Source organism: Peromyscus californicus, unplaced genomic scaffold (genome assembly GCF_007827085.1).
Source record: "Peromyscus californicus insignis strain IS unplaced genomic scaffold, ASM782708v3 Scaffold_9__1_contigs__length_137607984, whole genome shotgun sequence".
Lineage (NCBI taxonomy): Eukaryota > Metazoa > Chordata > Mammalia > Rodentia > Cricetidae > Peromyscus > Peromyscus californicus.
In genome coordinates this window covers 65,996,440-66,014,657 of record NW_026294617.1, presented here as the reverse complement: position 1 = coordinate 66,014,657, position 18,218 = coordinate 65,996,440, and the positions used below count along the sequence as shown (strand labels likewise).

General features: G+C 34.4%; 1 protein-coding gene across 4 annotated transcripts in view; it reads right to left on the bottom strand.

The window, feature by feature from the left end:
• The window catches only part of Lrba (LPS responsive beige-like anchor protein), a 563,056-nt gene that overhangs the window by 242,585 nt on the left and 302,253 nt on the right, over positions 1–18,218 (bottom strand). For all 4 annotated transcript variants that reach the window (XM_052731913.1, XM_052731912.1, XM_052731914.1 and 1 more), the window contains 3 exons: positions 13,395–13,519; positions 5,686–5,832; positions 2,983–3,119 (listed from right to left, as the gene is read on the bottom strand). In XM_052731913.1, coding sequence (XP_052587873.1) covers positions 2,983–3,119; positions 5,686–5,832; positions 13,395–13,519 — 409 coding nt within the window. The remainder of the gene's footprint in view (positions 1–2,982; positions 3,120–5,685; positions 5,833–13,394; positions 13,520–18,218) is intronic.

Genomic DNA, 18,218 nt, shown 5'->3' with positions numbered 1-18,218 from the left:
TTCTAAAACTTTTCCACATTATAAATTAGGGTATTTTTTTTAATGCTGTAAGTTCTTAAAAATCCAGTGCAAAAGAAATGTTTTTGGATTGCTTTTAAATAATGAAGTCATTTCATGTTTTCCCTTCAACCATTTGTTCTCTTCAAGTTTCAAATAGTAAAAATAAATAAATAAAAGTAGCAAGTAAATCAACTACATCAAAAACAAATAAATAGGTTGCTGAAATATTCCTCTCCCCTAGCAACTGATAATATGAACAATTCAGATTTATATACTACTTTGGTTTTTTAATGATTTGATAGTTAATGCAATCATATGATCATTTTAATAAAATTGAAATAATTGTTTTGAATCTACTTATATATAAAGAAGGTCTTAATACTATTTTATGACCTAAAAATTACTCCACAAATTTAGAAATAAGCAAAGTACCTTCCTTATCCTGTTTTTCTCAGGTACTAATCCCAGACTCATTTCAATGTTTCAACTCTAATAAAGATTTCTTTTATATGCAATAACTGTTTGGAACATAAAATAATTAGTAGGTTTGTTTGCTTTATGTCCAAAGGACATGTACCTTCCATTAGCTTTGATAATGTGAGGTACAAGTACAGAATATGTTAAATACTACTTCTGATATTACAATTTTATTCTTTAAATTAGTCTATTTTTTAATGCTTTACAAAAAAATCTATAAATGAAAGATGTAGAAGAAAATATTCTAAAAAGCGATTTTCTGATGAGAAGTTTAGGTGGGGGAGGGTATGTGGTGCTAAGAACAGGGGGACTAAGATTACTGAACCCTAGGAAGCTCCTGGGCTCTGAAGCCCCAGGTCACTTGACAGAAGAGGCATGAGCTGTATGCTGGCTGCCCTGGGAAAAAAATTCTGTGTCAAAAACACAAGCTCAGGCCCTACCTACTCTGAAATTAGCTTTGCCCTTTCAATGCACATACTACTGTGTGTGTGTGTGTGTGTGTGTTCCCGTAAATACAAACAAACTCATTAATTCAGTGCACTCACTAATTATTTTTAAATAATAAAACAGTTTATCCTCTGAGGAAAATGGTCTGAATTTTGAGAACATTTTCAAAGGAAACAACAGCTACTTAGAGGTACACTCAAATCACTTAGGGCACTGTATTTCGTTTAAAAGGTTAAAATGCTGTCTTAAAATGATATTTTCACTCAAAAAACTATTTCTAGCATGAAACAGCACTTCTTCCAACTAGTTTACCAAAAAGTTATTAAGTCTTGACAATAGAAAAATAATACTCCACAATTAACTATTCTTCCTTCCTTATTTAATGCAAGTTATAAAAGGGTTTTAATGTTAAAAATGTTGTGGTCAAGAAAAGTGTTAGTATTTACAATACAAAACTATCTGTTAGCATCAATGTCTATACAAAATCTGCCAGTAATTGGCTGAAGTACTTTCAAATATGAACTGCCAGGAATTTTGGTGTCTGGAGAACAGGGAGGTTGCAGTACAAGACAAATTTCACGATTAGGCCAAAGTATCTGATATTTTACAAGCAACAGAGAAAGAAACCTAATTTAATTATGCTACATAAAGAAGAGAAAAATCTTAAAAGCTACCTACAGCTTCCCGTAAAAAAGCAAATAACTTCAAAAAACCTGATCTCAAAGGCTGACAAACGTTTTAATTTTAAAAACAATTTTTAAAACCCCATTGATTAGATTTCAGACTTTAAACTATGTTTGTTCCAAGAGCATAATAAAATATTCTGAGTTAAATCTCAGTCTCCCTTAATTTTGAAGACATCAGGAATCAAAGAGTTTAAGTAATTTTGGTAAGCTTTTCATAATGAAATGATAACATTTCAGGTAATTCAGCATGAGACAAGTACAAAATATTTCTAGGTGATAAAATTTCAGAATTCAAGTTTTCTGTACACTAGATTAGCTGAATTATCTAACTCCAAGCAACAAGGTCTATCATAGCCTTCTTGTCACACAGCCCAGCAAGTCCTGCCTGAACACAGGCAGCGCTATGGAAACAAAGTCCTTGAAGCAAACACGTATAAGACAAGACATGATTTGTCTGTAGAGCTCAACAAAATTATAACATTTTTTCCTCAGGAGCTTTTTAGAAATACTTCCAAATCATGAAGATTTAACAATTCCACATGACTCCAAAACCACAGAGGCTACCAATAAACTAAGAATGTGTGTATATTATGTGTATATACACACAATAAGCTAGTGAAATTAATTCTTTCATTTTAAAACACTACTCTTTCTACAGGTCACTTATTTGGTTCATTTTTCAATAAATTGTTTCCTCTCAGAACAAATTCTACTATTCACTTTCATTAAATCAATGTTATTTTGGCTTTATGACTGTGTTAAAAAACAGAAATGTTTCTAAGTAAAATAAAATTGCCATGGTCTGAAAAGTAATCAAAATACCTACGAAAGGGAAATTACATTTTCATTTAAGAATAGGAAATTATGCAGTGCCTTGTAAAAGCTACCACAGGTAATGGGAAACAGAGGTCTCACACTCTGGTAGAATATGCTCGCATGCACCAAAGAATAGTAAGCCATGGAGACAAAGCAAGGGTAATGATATATTGGTATTATATCCAGAAAATATACGGGCTAAACAAAACAATTCGACTCTCAAGCTCACTGAATTTTTGGTGTTTAATTCACGCTGAACCCTTTGAGGCAGAATATATTTATGAACAATGTTCCCTGAGGTCTCTTCCCTCAAAGAACTAATGATAAATGCAATTAAGTGGAAATTGTTTTTGAATTTAAATGAACTTCAATAATCTAACTAGATGGTAAAAGAGTCTTAAGCTAAAAATGATAACTGCCTTGTAGTAAGCAGAGGCAATTCAGCAAGAGTTCTGAACTAAGCTTGTGAGATTTTTATCAAAACCAATCTTACTTACTAGAACACACTATCCCATAATAAGAAAAATTAAACCTCCTTCCCTCTTCATCTTCTCACCTTCGGATCAATTTTCTTGAAGTTGGGATCCTCTTCATCCACCTCAAAATACAGTTCAGAGGAGGTGACAGAGAGAGTGCCTTTTACTACAACAGAGGGGGCCACAAGCTGAGCTGGTGTGCTCAGGCTAACAGGACCTGCCAAGAGAAAAAGAGAAGCCACATGAGTTGGAATGACATTTTTCAAAACTTAAATTTGTCCAGGAATAATATTTAATTTTTAAAATTCTTATTTCTAGGTACAGCATTGCTGACCTCTATACTTCTATATTATGTCCATACAAAAGCTATCTCTGAAGATACAAAGTCTGGATTCTCATACTGTAAGATTTATAACAGGCAGTTAACAATAATGGTAAACTGAGAAGCAATTATCTTACAGGGAGTGTGTAAAATGTTGGTCTAATCTCTAGGTAAGAGGGAGGCTTAAATAAGTACATCCACGTTCCATTTAGAAAGGCAGCCTCAGGCTACCAACAACATGGAATAACAACCAGGAGCAAGGAGGCCTCAATAGGCTCCCAAGGCCAGAGGTGACTTTAGAGCTTGACTGAGGCATGGATACAAAGAGGACGAGCTTTATGAGTGAAGTGTTTGGAAATCCTCTGATAAACCATCTTCTCTGAAAAAGATTCTGTACCAGTTTCACACAAAACCTCTTCCATGGCAACTTTCCCCGCAAACAGACTGATAAAAATATTTCTTCTCAAAGTGTCCTTTCCACTGTTAAATATTGCTCAGTGCCTCCAAATCTAATATTAGTGTAGTCCAGGGACTCTGGGAGTAAACAGCTGGAGGGTGGGTTTCCAAGTGAATGAATTTTTATTGGAATAATCAAATCTCCACAGGGCTTATCAAAGAGACAAATCAGACTGCTACTGAAAACAATAGATGCACTATAGACAGAACAGCATAAGGTACCTTATAGCTAACCCTAAAATAAGGACTGAAGATAATTATATAAAACATGTGTATATATATATATATATTATATATATATAATATATATATATTATACACACACACACACACACACACACACACACACACACACACATATTCGGAGATAGATTCAGAAAGAATTTGAAATCCTACCACATTTTCTCATTGTACAAATCCTGTACAAGAAAACAGCCAAAGAGAAGACTGGCATTTTTAATTCTGAATTAATATAGTGCCTACAAACAAGGTGCACCTATTCAGGTGGTCAATGGGTGAATAAGTGTTTCAAAATCCAGATGAATTGACATTTCCATCGACTGCTTGAAGTGTGATGGTCCTTAATCTCACATCAATCTTAATGTGTGCCAGTAGGACAATAGAAGGGATGCTCTGCGGAGATCAGAGCAGGTTTTGCCCTCTATTCCCAATGTACAAATGCATTGTGTTTGCAGATGGGGAGCAGATAGCTTCAGAACAGCCATGATTTCCCAAAGCTCATCCCTGTAAATGGATGAAATAAGCAGCTATGTGTTCTTTTGCTGTCTCCTTTTGCCCTCTGTACATTAGCATGTAATCCTGAGAAGAAATAACATTTTTTCAATCATTCTCAGACATTCAATTACAGGGTAAGCAGACAGCTGCAGAAACTGGTGCAGCCTAGGTTCTACAGAAGACCCCTGACAATTTCCACTTCATTTCTAACCCATACCACTTTATTAGCGTGGATTACTTCTTAATCCCATTGCCATTGTCAAGATTATATAATTAAACTCCCTTTCACCTCTATTACTGTGAGAACATATCGTTAGTCATAAGAATAGGGGTAAAATAAAGAAGGAGATGGATAAGTGGGTGTGAAGGAAAAGACCAGAACAGCAGTCTCCTCCTTAACCTCCATTCCCACTACAGACCCCTTAACAGGCACACTCCAATTAATTTTATTCTACTTTGAGAGGTCTGCAGTCATCAAAGCAGGTAAGCAGTTTCTAGCTTTGTTTGTCACTATCAGTTTGCATTGCATGGAAGCACAAGGTTGGAGGTATATCGCCAAATGAAATCTTTCAAATACCTTTTCTCTTAAAATCATTGCAAAGCAAACTATGCAATTTTCACATATAAAAACTATGTGCTTTTTTCCTCAAGAAATACAAATTAATAATAATAAACACAATCACAGACACTAAAGGTAAAACGTCATCTAATGAATGACCTCAAGCCAAACAAGTGAATTTTTTTTCCACAAGGAAAATAAACTGAAAATCTGCTAAATATAAATCAAAATTCCTATATTATCCAAACGCATAAATCCCACGGAATTCTTGGGGCTCACTTTTGGAGTGTCTTAAATACATACAGTATTTTCCCTAAGAGTCTATATTTAAGGCAAACAGCCTCCAAGCTTTGTTTACAAAAACAGTTTGCAGAATTTCACTTATAACTCTTGTTTTATAGAGTATGGTAACTTCCCAAGGAGGCATGAAGCAATTCGGCTGTAGCTGCTTTTAATTTTTTTTTTGTCTCAGTGAAAATTATATATAAAAGAAAAAGATCAGGAAGATCAGAGGACTGGGAAGAATAAAAAAAAATCAGAGGAATTATAGCAGATGAAGGGAGAAACACTGGAAAGAACAAAACCAATTTCTACTTAATATAATTGTGGATTGTGGGCTTGGTAGTCCCAGTGGTCACAGCTGAAAAAGTAAGTAATTAGATGCTCATTGTCCCAGAGCCAGCTGAAATATCTGTGCAGCCACTGAATTACCCGCAAGATTCTCTAAATCTTTCTCATCCACGGATGACAGAGTATCCTCGTCGCCTTCCAGGAGGGCGTCGTTTTCTGAGTTCTGATTTCCTAAAACCTGACTCCTGATGGACTGTTTTCCTTTAGCAAGGATGTCTTCATCTGCGGCTGAAATGAAAAGGAAACAAAGCTGTCCATCAGCAGTGGAGAAACACTCGGGAAGAGGGGTAGGGCTACAGGAAGGGTAGGAAGCCAGAGATGGCCAATCTTCTATGCAGTCGCCCACCGTGGGTAAAGTGACCAGGATGGCACACACGCTCCTTCTGACAAACTCGATTCCCCAAGCTAGTGTAATGTTACCCTGAACAAGCACCTTAATCCCATTAAATCTGACCCTTGCACTGCTCACCCAGCCATTTATTTACTTATAGTTACGGCAGGAAAGGATTCCAAAGCAGCCTCCCCTCCCCCCAATTTGTTCTTTAGTGGGAAAAATCAGAACCTAGTCTAGGAAACAATGATTATTTAACATGGAAAAATAACGAGGAGCCATTCATTCCTCTGAATATATTACACTGGCATGTATTTGGAAAGGGCCAGGGAGTGTCCAGAAGAGTGGTCAGTGCTTGGGGGAGAACACCAGCCAATAAGAATGGAGGCCCAAACCCCAAAGCCCTATGGGACACTAATAAAGTTCCAGCAGCTGCATTCTGTTCTTCATTCCCTCCTCCTCCTTCCCAGGGCCCTCGCCCACATTTTCACACATCTTCCTGTGCCCAGAACACTAACACAAATATTGAGAGAGAGGCGCTGTAGCAAGCAAGCAGAGGCTCCTAGCTCCCTCCTCTGCTGTTTAAACTAAAGGGCTAAGACACCCCGGGGGCAATCATAACAGAACAGCAGGCTGAGAGGCTTCTGGGCAAAGAGCCTCCTGTGGCCTCAGGACCAGGCAGCAAGGCCAGGGAAGGGGGGGCAATGGAACCAAAGAAAGAAGCCAGCTTGCAGCTGGAAGGCTGGCACCCAAACCCGACTTGGCTCTCCAGCATGACTCTGGTGCTCCCGTGGGCAGTTTTCTCCAGAAAAAGCTCAAAGAATGGTGCGTCTTTCCTAACCTTCAATTTCTTTGAATCCTGTCACAGAAAGGAAAGTTCAGGAACCTGTTTCCTGCTAGGGAGGTGAAGCACCTGACCCACCCAGGCCTGGACTACTAATATGGAAATCCGATGGTGAGGCTTTTGCCCCACCACGGTTTCTACGCAGCATAAAGCTCAAACTCAAAAGAATAAAGCCTCGGTTTAGAGCGGCGTTTCACAACCTATGGGTTGCGACCCCTTTGGGGGTTGCATATCAGCTATCCTGCATATCAGATATTTACATTACAATTCATAACAGCAGCAAAATTACAGTTATGAAGTAGCAACGAAATAATTTTATGATTGGGGGTCACCACAACATGAAGGACTGTAATAAAGGGTTCCAGCATTAGGAAGGTTGAAAACCACTGGTTTAGAGTGACGTTTTATTTCATATTTATTGTGAATTAATCGTGTATATCATTAACATGCAGCATTTATGGCACTAAATGGAATATAAGGCTTTTATATTTAATAAAGAAATCACGGGAAGAAACATTTTGTATTTAGCTTTGAATGCATTTTTTTCATCTCTGCAATATAGCATAGTAAATTACACAAATATGGAAATCTCTGTAAGTATTTGAAAATGTAATATTAAACACTTAATATTTAATATTTAAATTCCTTTATATTTTTAAAACATACAAGAAATTATACCAATTAATTATTACCATTTTAGAAAAAAAACAGTACTAGGGTTCTTTAACATAGTTTACATTAAGTAATATAAATTCCCTATACTAGAATAAAAATTGTCTTGATCCAAACAAGATCTTCCAAGCATATAAGCAACTTGACAAAAAACAAAAACAAAACAAACAAAAAAACCTGACCAGTAAGAAATCCAAAAGAAAGCATCTTAGCTTTCCTTACACATTAAATTATAAGACATTTTCATTCACCAGTTAGGTTTTGGTACAGAATTGGTGTGCTACAGTCTCTTCATTTTCTTGATTTATAACTCTCTTCAAAGCAAAAATATTGCAAGTAGGATAATATTACATAGCACTTATCATACGCTACAGAGTGATCAAAATATTTTACATATTTAACTCATTTAGTTCTTAGAAACCCTCTAATTCCTCAGTTTCAGATAAGAAAACAGCCCCAGAGAAGATATATAATTTGCCTAAGGTAAAAGGAGCATGATAACTGCAGTCAAGACACAGAAACAGGCCTGGGGGTGGCAGACTTGGAAGTCAAGCCCCTATCGTGCACCAGCTCTTAGACAGAAGAGAGCAAAAGAAAAGAAAAACCACAGTGCAAATATGAATGTCTTTTTAATTTACTAGTTATTTGCTTCCCATAGTTAATTTAAAACCAAGTAAGAATTACAACAAGCAAAAAAAAAAAAATCAAACCTAAATTTGGTTGATATCAAACATGAGCATCGCATTCACTACGTCCTATAAGCTAACTGCCATACAGACCCTGAAGTACACCAAGTTTATTTGAAAAAGAAAACTGTTTAATCTGCAAATATTTACAAAAAACACAGTTCTTGGTAGCAATATGCAATGGTTTGAAATGGCTCCATAAATAAATTCATTCATTTAAACGGCCACTAAAAATATAATGTGTTATCCCTCTCAATTGGGATTTAAAAGTTTTTAAATATGTTCTCATCATGCTGACTCATACTAAAACAAAGTAACTTTTGAATTAAATAGTTTCATGAAAAAAATTCTGTAATAAAGTGTACTAAATGCATACAAACATCCACTTTAATTTATTTATTTACTTATTTTTACAAGCCCAGATTCTGGAATTGTTCAATCTCAACTGAAAAACCTCTTGTCATAGAAAATATGCAGCTTACTGATATTTAGAATGGCTTTCCTGTAATTAACTCCCCCTTGAGGATTTTAAGCTAGCAGCAGTAAAATTACCAACAGTACTCTAATACACACCACATGCTCTGGTGCTCAATTCTCAGTGGCCTAATAGCCTTCTGCTAAAGAACTTTTTTTTTTCTTCAAAATTAGAACAAAACTTTCCCAAGCATAAAATAAAAGATAATTATCATGTTTATATGTTCTAGGGAAAGATCTAGTTTTACCTTTCATTTGCTTTTTTAGTCAATCAACAATTATAAATAAGTGTCAATTATTCTGAAGTCTAAAAGCCTAATTGGATGAAGTTAAGAACATACTTTTGGTTCAAATTTAAAGTGCAAGTCAGTTAATTTCACCACTAAAAATTTTTAATGAACATGATCATTGTTCATATTTTAATAATTTAACTGACTACATTTATCTAATGCCATATTTTATTTTAATATTTAAGCTAACTTAGTAATTAACTACATTGTTACACAGAATTAAAGAAGTTTATCCAAAGTTCTGTCATTAAAATATCTTTACTTCACTGAAGCTAAGAGTAGCCTAAAAGAGAGGCTGGCCCTCAAAATACAAGATTCATGTCCTTAAGAGTAAGGGGAAGGCATGAAGTTATATATCTATACAACACAGAGCAGGTAAATAAAATTAAAATATGTAACTACAAACACAGGAAAGTGTTTACCTATAAGATATAAATTCCCTTTCAAACATCCACTGAGCAGGAAACAGGAGTCTTCAGTAGTCCATGTTGCAGGGAAAGATGTTTATGTGTTCAGAAAGAGCTACTTTGTTTCAGAAAACAAAATTACAAATGGACTAAAGATATGACATCAAACAAACATAACATGAATACGGGCATCCATGAAATGTGGTGTAAAGCAAATGCTGAAACTGTACTCTGAACAGTGACACATAAAGAGTATCTCAGTCAACTATTATCTTGATCTAGTTAGACCCTCTCTATAGTTAATTTCCTTAGGGTTTCGAGTCAATAAAATATATATACTCTAGAAAAACTGAGAGTACAAAAGATGATTTTTTTTTTAAATCCAAGCACATATCCTAATGATACTGGGTTCCCTGAAAGTTTTAGATATGAAACCTAGTGCACACTGATCCTATAGAGGGAACAAAAGTAAATAATATTGCTGAAACCACCAGAAAACAAGGTCTGATTTAGGATCTTTCCATGATTTGACATCCTTAGGAATCCAAAATGGTTATTAGTAACATTCTATACATTAACAACATACTCTTAAAGCTATGTCAAATACTCCTTAAATACTTCCATCATCATGTACACTCTTTACAAAATAAAAATGTCTTGAATTAAATCAGATTCTGGTGTTAAACAGTTTTAACAGGTGAATTAAAGAAAATTACCATTTAAACATATTTTACATGGCTTTGAGGATAAAACTTACATTATCTCTAACAATAACATTTTGAAGACAATGCACACTGACATGAAAATCCAACCAGTCCTCAGTTAACCTAGGCTTTAGTCCTGTACATGCCAAAAATTATATTAGCCCTTTCTTACCTCAGTTTCTTTATCTTTAAAGAAAATGTTAGACTAGACTTGAGTCTTAGGACTCTTCTAGATCTAAAACACTCTGATCATAAATAACTGCCACATAGGACTCCATGCATTGGAAATACGTGAGGAACCATTATGACAGATTTATAACAAATTTTAAAACTGTAAAAGGAGAAAATGTCCCCAAGAATCAAATGCTCATCTTTTCTTGCTGATGCTAATATCCACAAACAATATTTACTGATAAGATAAAATTTTTAATTTTAAAACATGATTCTGTTTCTACAAAGTTAAAAGAATCTCCCATTATAACACGACTTTTATAAATAGCCACTTTGGAGGGTCTCTGCTTGAAAAATTACTTAAAGCTCTTTTCCCCAAGCAAGTTAATGTGAACTTGGGAAGGGCAATTAAATTGTCAGAATTAAAAAATTTGTTTTTAACTAGAAGGTAGCCAGAAGTAGAGTCATGGGGCTGGTATTGATCGCACCAACAGAGAACATCACTCTTCAGGTATTTACTCTGCCACCTTTACACCAGAGGCCTTCCTTCAAACCAAATCAATCTCTAAAAAAGACGGCTCACACTACCAAAATACATCACTAATATCCAATGGCAATTTGATTCAGATGCCTTTCTTTAGTAATGATAATACAACTCAAGATGTTCTAAGATTCTGGATTTTTAAAATGATTGTCTACTTAGTTAAATGAGTTATAAGTAAAAGAAGTCATAAACATAACACCCACATAGTAGCCACAGAAATATCTATTTTTAAATTCAATACTGAACTCTACAGTATGTAGCCATGTTTACCTATAGCTCCAACTGCTTTTAATCAGAACAACCGTTTTATTTGGAATACTCGAGTCCTATCATGTTTGATAGCTTCCATTGTATTTTAGGATGTATTCAAAGACTACATTTCATAGTAAACACAAGATCAAGATTGAATGTCAGCTTGATAAGTTATTTGATTTAATAAAATCCAGTTAAAAATTAAGCTCTTTGCTTATAATATATTAGCATAAATTATGCTAACAACAAATACAGTACAATCTGTATGTTGAATTTCAGAATCATGTGCTTTGTCATTTAAAATAACACAAACACCCAAAGAATAAAGTGTAGCTTTTATAGTTTTACAAAAGATTGTACTAAATAGGCATTTAACATGGAACTAATAAATGTATTGTATTAAACATAATTTATATCCTTAATTATAATACTGATGAGGTACACACAGTTGACTGTTGTTTTGAAATAAATGCTTCATGCATTTTTATGGTTTATCATAGAATTTATATGAGAGATTTGTAAATAAGAGAATCACATAAAATAACTTTGATTCAATAAAATATTCACAATCAAATAAAGATAAATAACATTGTATTAATATTTAATTACTACCTAGAATAAGTACAATGATATCTATGTCTAAATAGGCCCAAAAATCTTAATTAGGTATTACTAATGAATATTACGGCAGGTGCTTAGAATTTAGAAAGTTAGCATTTTATTTTAAAAGGTGAAGTTCAACAATAATTAATATTTATCCAGTAAGAATCACATAACACTTCAAAATTGTAAAATGTACTATTTTTATAGGAATATAATTAAATGACTTCTGTATTTAACCTATACTACTGCATTTTGAATTCAGTTACTGGTATTTCAGGATAAAAGAAAATCAGCTTCCAATGTGCAATTTTATAACAGAAATCCTAGCCTTCCTGATGTAAAAGGAAACAGTATATTCTTGTAACCATACACACCAGAACTTACAACTTACTGTTAAATAAGAGTTTAGAATAGAAAAATATTATTAAAATTCAAATTTTAAACACACCCAACAGAGAAAAGTATCATTAACCAAAAAATTTAAAAGACAAAATACCTAACTCTGAAATCTATACCATCACACAAAAAGAATATGAACCCTCACAGCAAAGTAGGCTAATTAATTCTTCATTACTTCTCCTTACTCACCCCCTGGAGTTGAAGACATAGGTCCCGAGACTATTACTGCTTTTAGATCACTTTGTTATTGACTATTCTTGGTGTGATCATTTATTTTAACAGACTGATGTCACATTTGGTGTTATATCTGATGACATATTGTGGACATTTTCTTCCAGAAATGGCTCTTTAAGGATGAGTGCAAGAGGTTAAACGACCTGACTGAGGCCAAACCCAAGACTACAGATTTTTAATCTAAATTCTTAATATCATCACCTGCTTTGAAACACGACATGGTACCACATAAACACACGGAATTTCTTCGTTTCAATTAAAAACAATAGAAATCAAAGAAAATTCTTAATATCTTTACTGAATATAACTGAACATTTATTTAATTGTGGCATGCATTGCCATTTAATCACAAACTATAGCATATTCAGCTAATATCCTAATGAGGAGGCAGACTGCATCCACACCTTAACCAATTTATATTTAGCATAAACAAAGTAATTGTAATGTAGAGAGGGGCATTTCCCCTTAATATATTTTAACTGGCTTTTAGAACTTCATAAAATCACAAGTATTGTTGTCTGATTAAACAAAGTACATTTTCAGTGCAAGAGACCTTTTCTGGTTGTTTCAGTTACCAGACTTCTACCTAAATTGAATCACCATCATTAAAAAAGGGGGAGTGTTTTGTTAAGCTCTGGAAACAAGATGGTACAGAATAGAAACATATGAAAATAATGTCTATTCTCTTGTCCATGAGCCATCAATCACAACTGCAAATCAAGGTTCAGCAAAACAAGGTTCAGCAAGTACCGAGGCACTTGGACATTTATTATCATAGCACTGCTGGAGGAGAACTGTACTTAAAGGACCAAAACCTAGAAACCTATTTGGTTTGTAAATTACGTGTTTTTTATGCTCATGGATTTAAGTTAGGCTGGCAGAATTCATTTACTCAAAGCTGAATGTGTTGCTAAAAAGGATAAATACTTTAACCTTGTGCTTTGAAACAATGGGTTTATGTTACCTAAGTTTTGGATGTGTACTGTAACAAATAAGTACACTTGACACCATAATTTCATGGGACCCTACACAAAGTGCAACCCTCTCCTCCTTGTGGAGTAAGACACTGTGAAATGTGGTGTTGGACAATTCTGCTGTGCCTTGTTATTACGAAGCTATGTTTTTCTTCACCAAGTACTGTACCTGCTGCTATTGGCAAGAAATGGTTTAAACACTGACCATGTTCCACGGCTGTTTTTAGTGTCGCTTCAGGATGTGTCGATCCTAGAGGGTTACGCACAAATCGTCGCCGGCGCCTCAAGTCATCTTCCCAGTAGTCAAGGCGCCAGAACTCACGAGGACGACTGCAATGAAACAGAGACGCCACATATGTTAGCGATTATCAAGCAGCGTGGAAGCACTGACTTTCTGCATAGAGATCTCCTTGTTTGCTCTGCCTTCCCCTCTCCTTCCTCTAAATTCTCCCTCCATCTCACACTCCCCTTCTGCAATCTTTAACTTAGGTATGTCCTTGAAAATAACAATAGCACCTTCTAGTCTAAAGAACCCTTCTCCTTTTCTTGGAAGGTGAAGTGAGCACTGAATACATCATTTTGAAATGAATTGCTGACAGTGTGATCAGTTTCCCCACACTCTAGTGGCATGTGCTCTGATTTCAGCCTCATTTCAGCCTCAGCAGGGCACCTTTCTCTGTGGCTGCATTTATAAACCAGAATAGGGAAAAGGCTATTATAAATATGGTATAGCATTACCTATATTAATCAAAGTCTGTCCCCCTTCATTTTTCTTCCTAATTTGTGCCTTTTTGCACAAGGTCAGTAAATCATACGATGAATTCTTGGTCCAGAAAGTGTTAACTTTAATGAATATCTCAGTTACATGGTTATGTATGTGATAATAAAATATTACTCTGTTTAGATGTGCAGGAATTTAATTAAAATAATCTCTTAAAATATTCATTACATTTAGCCCCTGAGGCTTAGAACAACACAAGAAAATGCATTTCTTCTCCATTTGCTGTTTTTAAATAAACCATTCTTGTAGAGTGAAACAGCAATCTATTTTCAAGCAAATCAGATTGAATTTCTGTTTTATGTAGCCTGTTATTCTATTTAATTAAAAACTACATGCTATATGATGTGCAATAATTACTATATTGAAAGCATACTTTTGGAAATTTATTTTTTAAAATTCAAGTTCTATGATATTTTCCCCAATTACATAGATCTTTTATATGGCAACACATAAATGTCAACTTTCTCTGCTGTTAAATACTCATGTCCTAGCATGCTGGAAAATATCTTATAAGGAAAATACTAATATAGAGGTTTATTTCAGTTACATGGAGAAAAAAATCTCTGGAGGATATATTTATTCACTAAAGATGTATAGCACGAAAACATGTAAGTTTCAAAAATGAAATAAAAACATATTCATAATTAAAACTTCTCCAGGAATGACTAATAAAAAAATAAAATCTTACTTGTATTTCATGAGCTAATAAAACTGTACCTGTCAGCTTTGACAAATTAATACTCTTTACCAGCTGACTATCCCAAAATACCCAAATAAAGTCAACCTTGTTTTGATGTTTTAAAGACACCATCTATAAAAATAGATTTGTAACAAGTATTTGTGATTGGTTAAAAATTAAGTTGTAAAAGCAGAGACAACAAACAGTACATTATTTAAAGAAAATATTTTAAAAGTAGTAGGAATCCAATAACCTTTTCAGAGAATATAGGAGAGACAATAAGAACATCAAATACTTCCTTTGTTGACTTTGGTCATGCCTGAGAAGGAGCAATGATATCAAAATGAAACACAAAAATGTGTGAGCATTGTAGTCCTCAAAAAGGAAACTAAAACTCATTTGCTCTTTCTTTACTTCATTGCTTTGGTACCTAAACTTTCAATAAAAACTAATACAATAATACAATTTAAAAATAAATTTAAGATATATACAAACTAGATATACAAGCAAAAGACAACAGTTGCTTGAATTCAGTTAATGAAATAAAATTCCCCTTAGTTGAGAAGGAAAGAGGCAGTACACAGATGGTTATGTGCATGGCTTTGATAGTCATGGAGCTTGGATAGGCACTTCATCATTCTGCCTTCCTACATTTATCTGTTAAAATTATTATCAAATATCAGCCAGGATGCAGTCGTGAATCACAGGCTGCTCCTTGTCTTCAGGGGAATGATACAATGAGGGTCTATTCATCAGTGCGGCAATCGGCACAAGTAATTAGTTCCCTAGACTGAGATTTGCTATAAAGCCTATTTCAGTCAGTACCACAAACATATGATGGTGTAAAGCTAATGAAAGCTGCTAAAATTTGTTAACCTTTTGTGCCATCAATCCTTCTAATACCTTATGCTTCAGTTTTATGCAAAGGTGGTAAATTATTAATTTGTCATTAATCCATCTTTCCACATTTTCTGTCAAATTAAATGATGTCATTCTTCTTGATAACAATTAAAATTATAAGAGATGTTAACTTGCTATGATAAAATTATTACTAAATTAGGCAACAATAAATTTCAGTATACTACATATAGTGAAATCAAATCCAATGTCTACTAAAGCAATTGCAGAATAATTTTTATTATGTAGCAGAAAATTCATAAAAATATAAAATTATTCACAAATTGGCCTATAACTCAAAGAATATTCATATGAATATTAACAAAAATAAAAAGAAAATAGCTATTTATATTCTATAAAATTAATTTAAAAAAAAAGCCAAATAAGTAACTTTGGACTGAAAAAACATAATCACTACTATACTAGGAATTGAAAACTAAATCACACAGGAAAAAGTTTATAAAGATAAGTTTAATTTGTTAATTATATATCTGTACATTTTTAAATATGAATATCTTATCAAAACTTTTAAAATACATGTAATCCAAAGAAGGAACTGTGCACATTAGCATTCTTATATTTGTAAATTACTGGACCTATTATCACTTAAAGAGCATCTTCACAACAGCATTTGGTTAAGAAAATATGAAGACAGAGCTAGTATCACTCATTTCAGAACACATACATAAAAGGTATTTTTTTTAAAAAATCACCAAACATTTTTTATCTTATTATAAATTTTATTTTGTTCTGTTTTGTTGTTATCTCTCAGAAGTCTGTTCTTTTCTAATGTGAGACAGACACGGAGTGGATCCAGATGGGAGAGGAAGTGGGATGAGTAGAGGGAGGGGAAACCGTATTCAGAGTGTATTGTATGAGAAAAGAATCTATGTTTAATAAAAGGGGGGAACCCCAAAGGAAACCAATAATCTCCAAGCACCTTTTCCTGGAGTCTCCATATAAAGCAATGGTCCATGGGAAGTAGACTACTAGGCCCTGGGGGAGTGAGCTTCTAATCAAACAGCTAGCTGTTAGTTTCATTGGTGGAAAATGCTATTATCTAATTCTTTGAAGGAAAAAAATAATCACACATTTTTTCAGATGTCAGGAATTACTAGCATATTTAAAGTCATTTACATAGCAATGGACTTAGTCCTGTTTCCAGTAAGATTCCAAAGATATTCAAACTGATAGCGTGAGCCTGTGTTTGGAAAGACCTAGAAATACTTCTTGAGAAGACACAATGTACCTCTATAAAGACACTGTGTAGGGGCTGGAATTCCCTGCAATCACATAAATATCATTGCCCTAAACATGTATGTCATCCCAGGTGGGGGAGGTGGAGACGGAAAGATGAAGGAGGATCTCTAGACAGCCAGTTTAGTAAAGTCAGAGAACTCCAGATTGAGTGAGATATCCTGCCTCAAAAGACAAGGTAGAGAACAATAGTGGAAGACATCCATTATGGTTTTCTGGCCCCCCACTCACGTACACAGAGCCGTGTGCATATACGTACCTATGTATAAAAACACCCACATATCACACTTGTGGAACACAACCTCTAAGTACTAAAACTCTTTCACTATAGAGACTATCTGGCTTTAAAAAGTTATTGGTAGCTCTGAAATTCAATGTTTGCTGATTTCTTGGTTTTTCCATTGTTTGACCAAATTACAAAGGCTGATGCTAAAACTACTCTGTAGGTATAATGGGCTTTTCTAAATCAACCAATTCCATTCCTTTTTAGAAACCCCTTCACCAAGGCTGGGGAGTTGGCTCAATCAGTGAAGTACTTGTGCTGAAAGCATGAGAACTTGGATTTGATCTCCATCAGCCATATAAAAAGCTAGAAGAGATGTATGCTTGTTACAGTCATGTAAAGGAGACAGAGACAGTCAGATAGCTGGAGCTCACTAGTCAGCAGGTCTAGCTTAATCAGTAAGTCCCAACGACCAGTAACTTAACCTGCTCAAAAACAAGGTGGCTGGTTACTCAAAAATGGCATCTTCTACAGTAGTAGGTTTCCATATGACTTTTTCTAAATGTCTTTAATGTTTTTTATTCCTCCCTGTATTCCCTGTTCTACCCTGTTCTCCTAACCCACTTTCCATTTGCCCTCTCCTGCTCCATTATTTCCCCCATATACTACTATGTTTATCTCCTCTCCCTTGAAATACTGACCATATGGGCCCTTATTAATTTCCTGACTTCTATGGGTATTCCAAGTGGAATACATATATCTGAAGATTCAAAGTTGAGATCCAGAAATAAGAAAAAACATTTGACATTTGTATTTCTGTCTGTGTTACCTCACTCAGAATAACTGTTCTGAGCTCAATTAATTTATCTATAAATTTTGTAGTTTTCTTTTTCTTATGCACACATAACCCCCCCCCCTGCCCCGCCATACATGTGGTTATACACACAACATCTTTTATGCATCAGGACAATCTACATAAAAGAACATAAAAATGCTATTTCCAATTTTAAGATAGGGAATAGACACTCTCTGTTATAGTAACAAAATTGGAAAGGTTTCTGAAATCTGAGAAGTAAAAATACGTAAGCATCAATAACTAAATTATTCACTGTTATCAGTGACTTCATCAGGTAACACATGCATTAGAATGAACCAATGTGAGTTAACTAAAAATGAAGTATTAAGAAAAAAA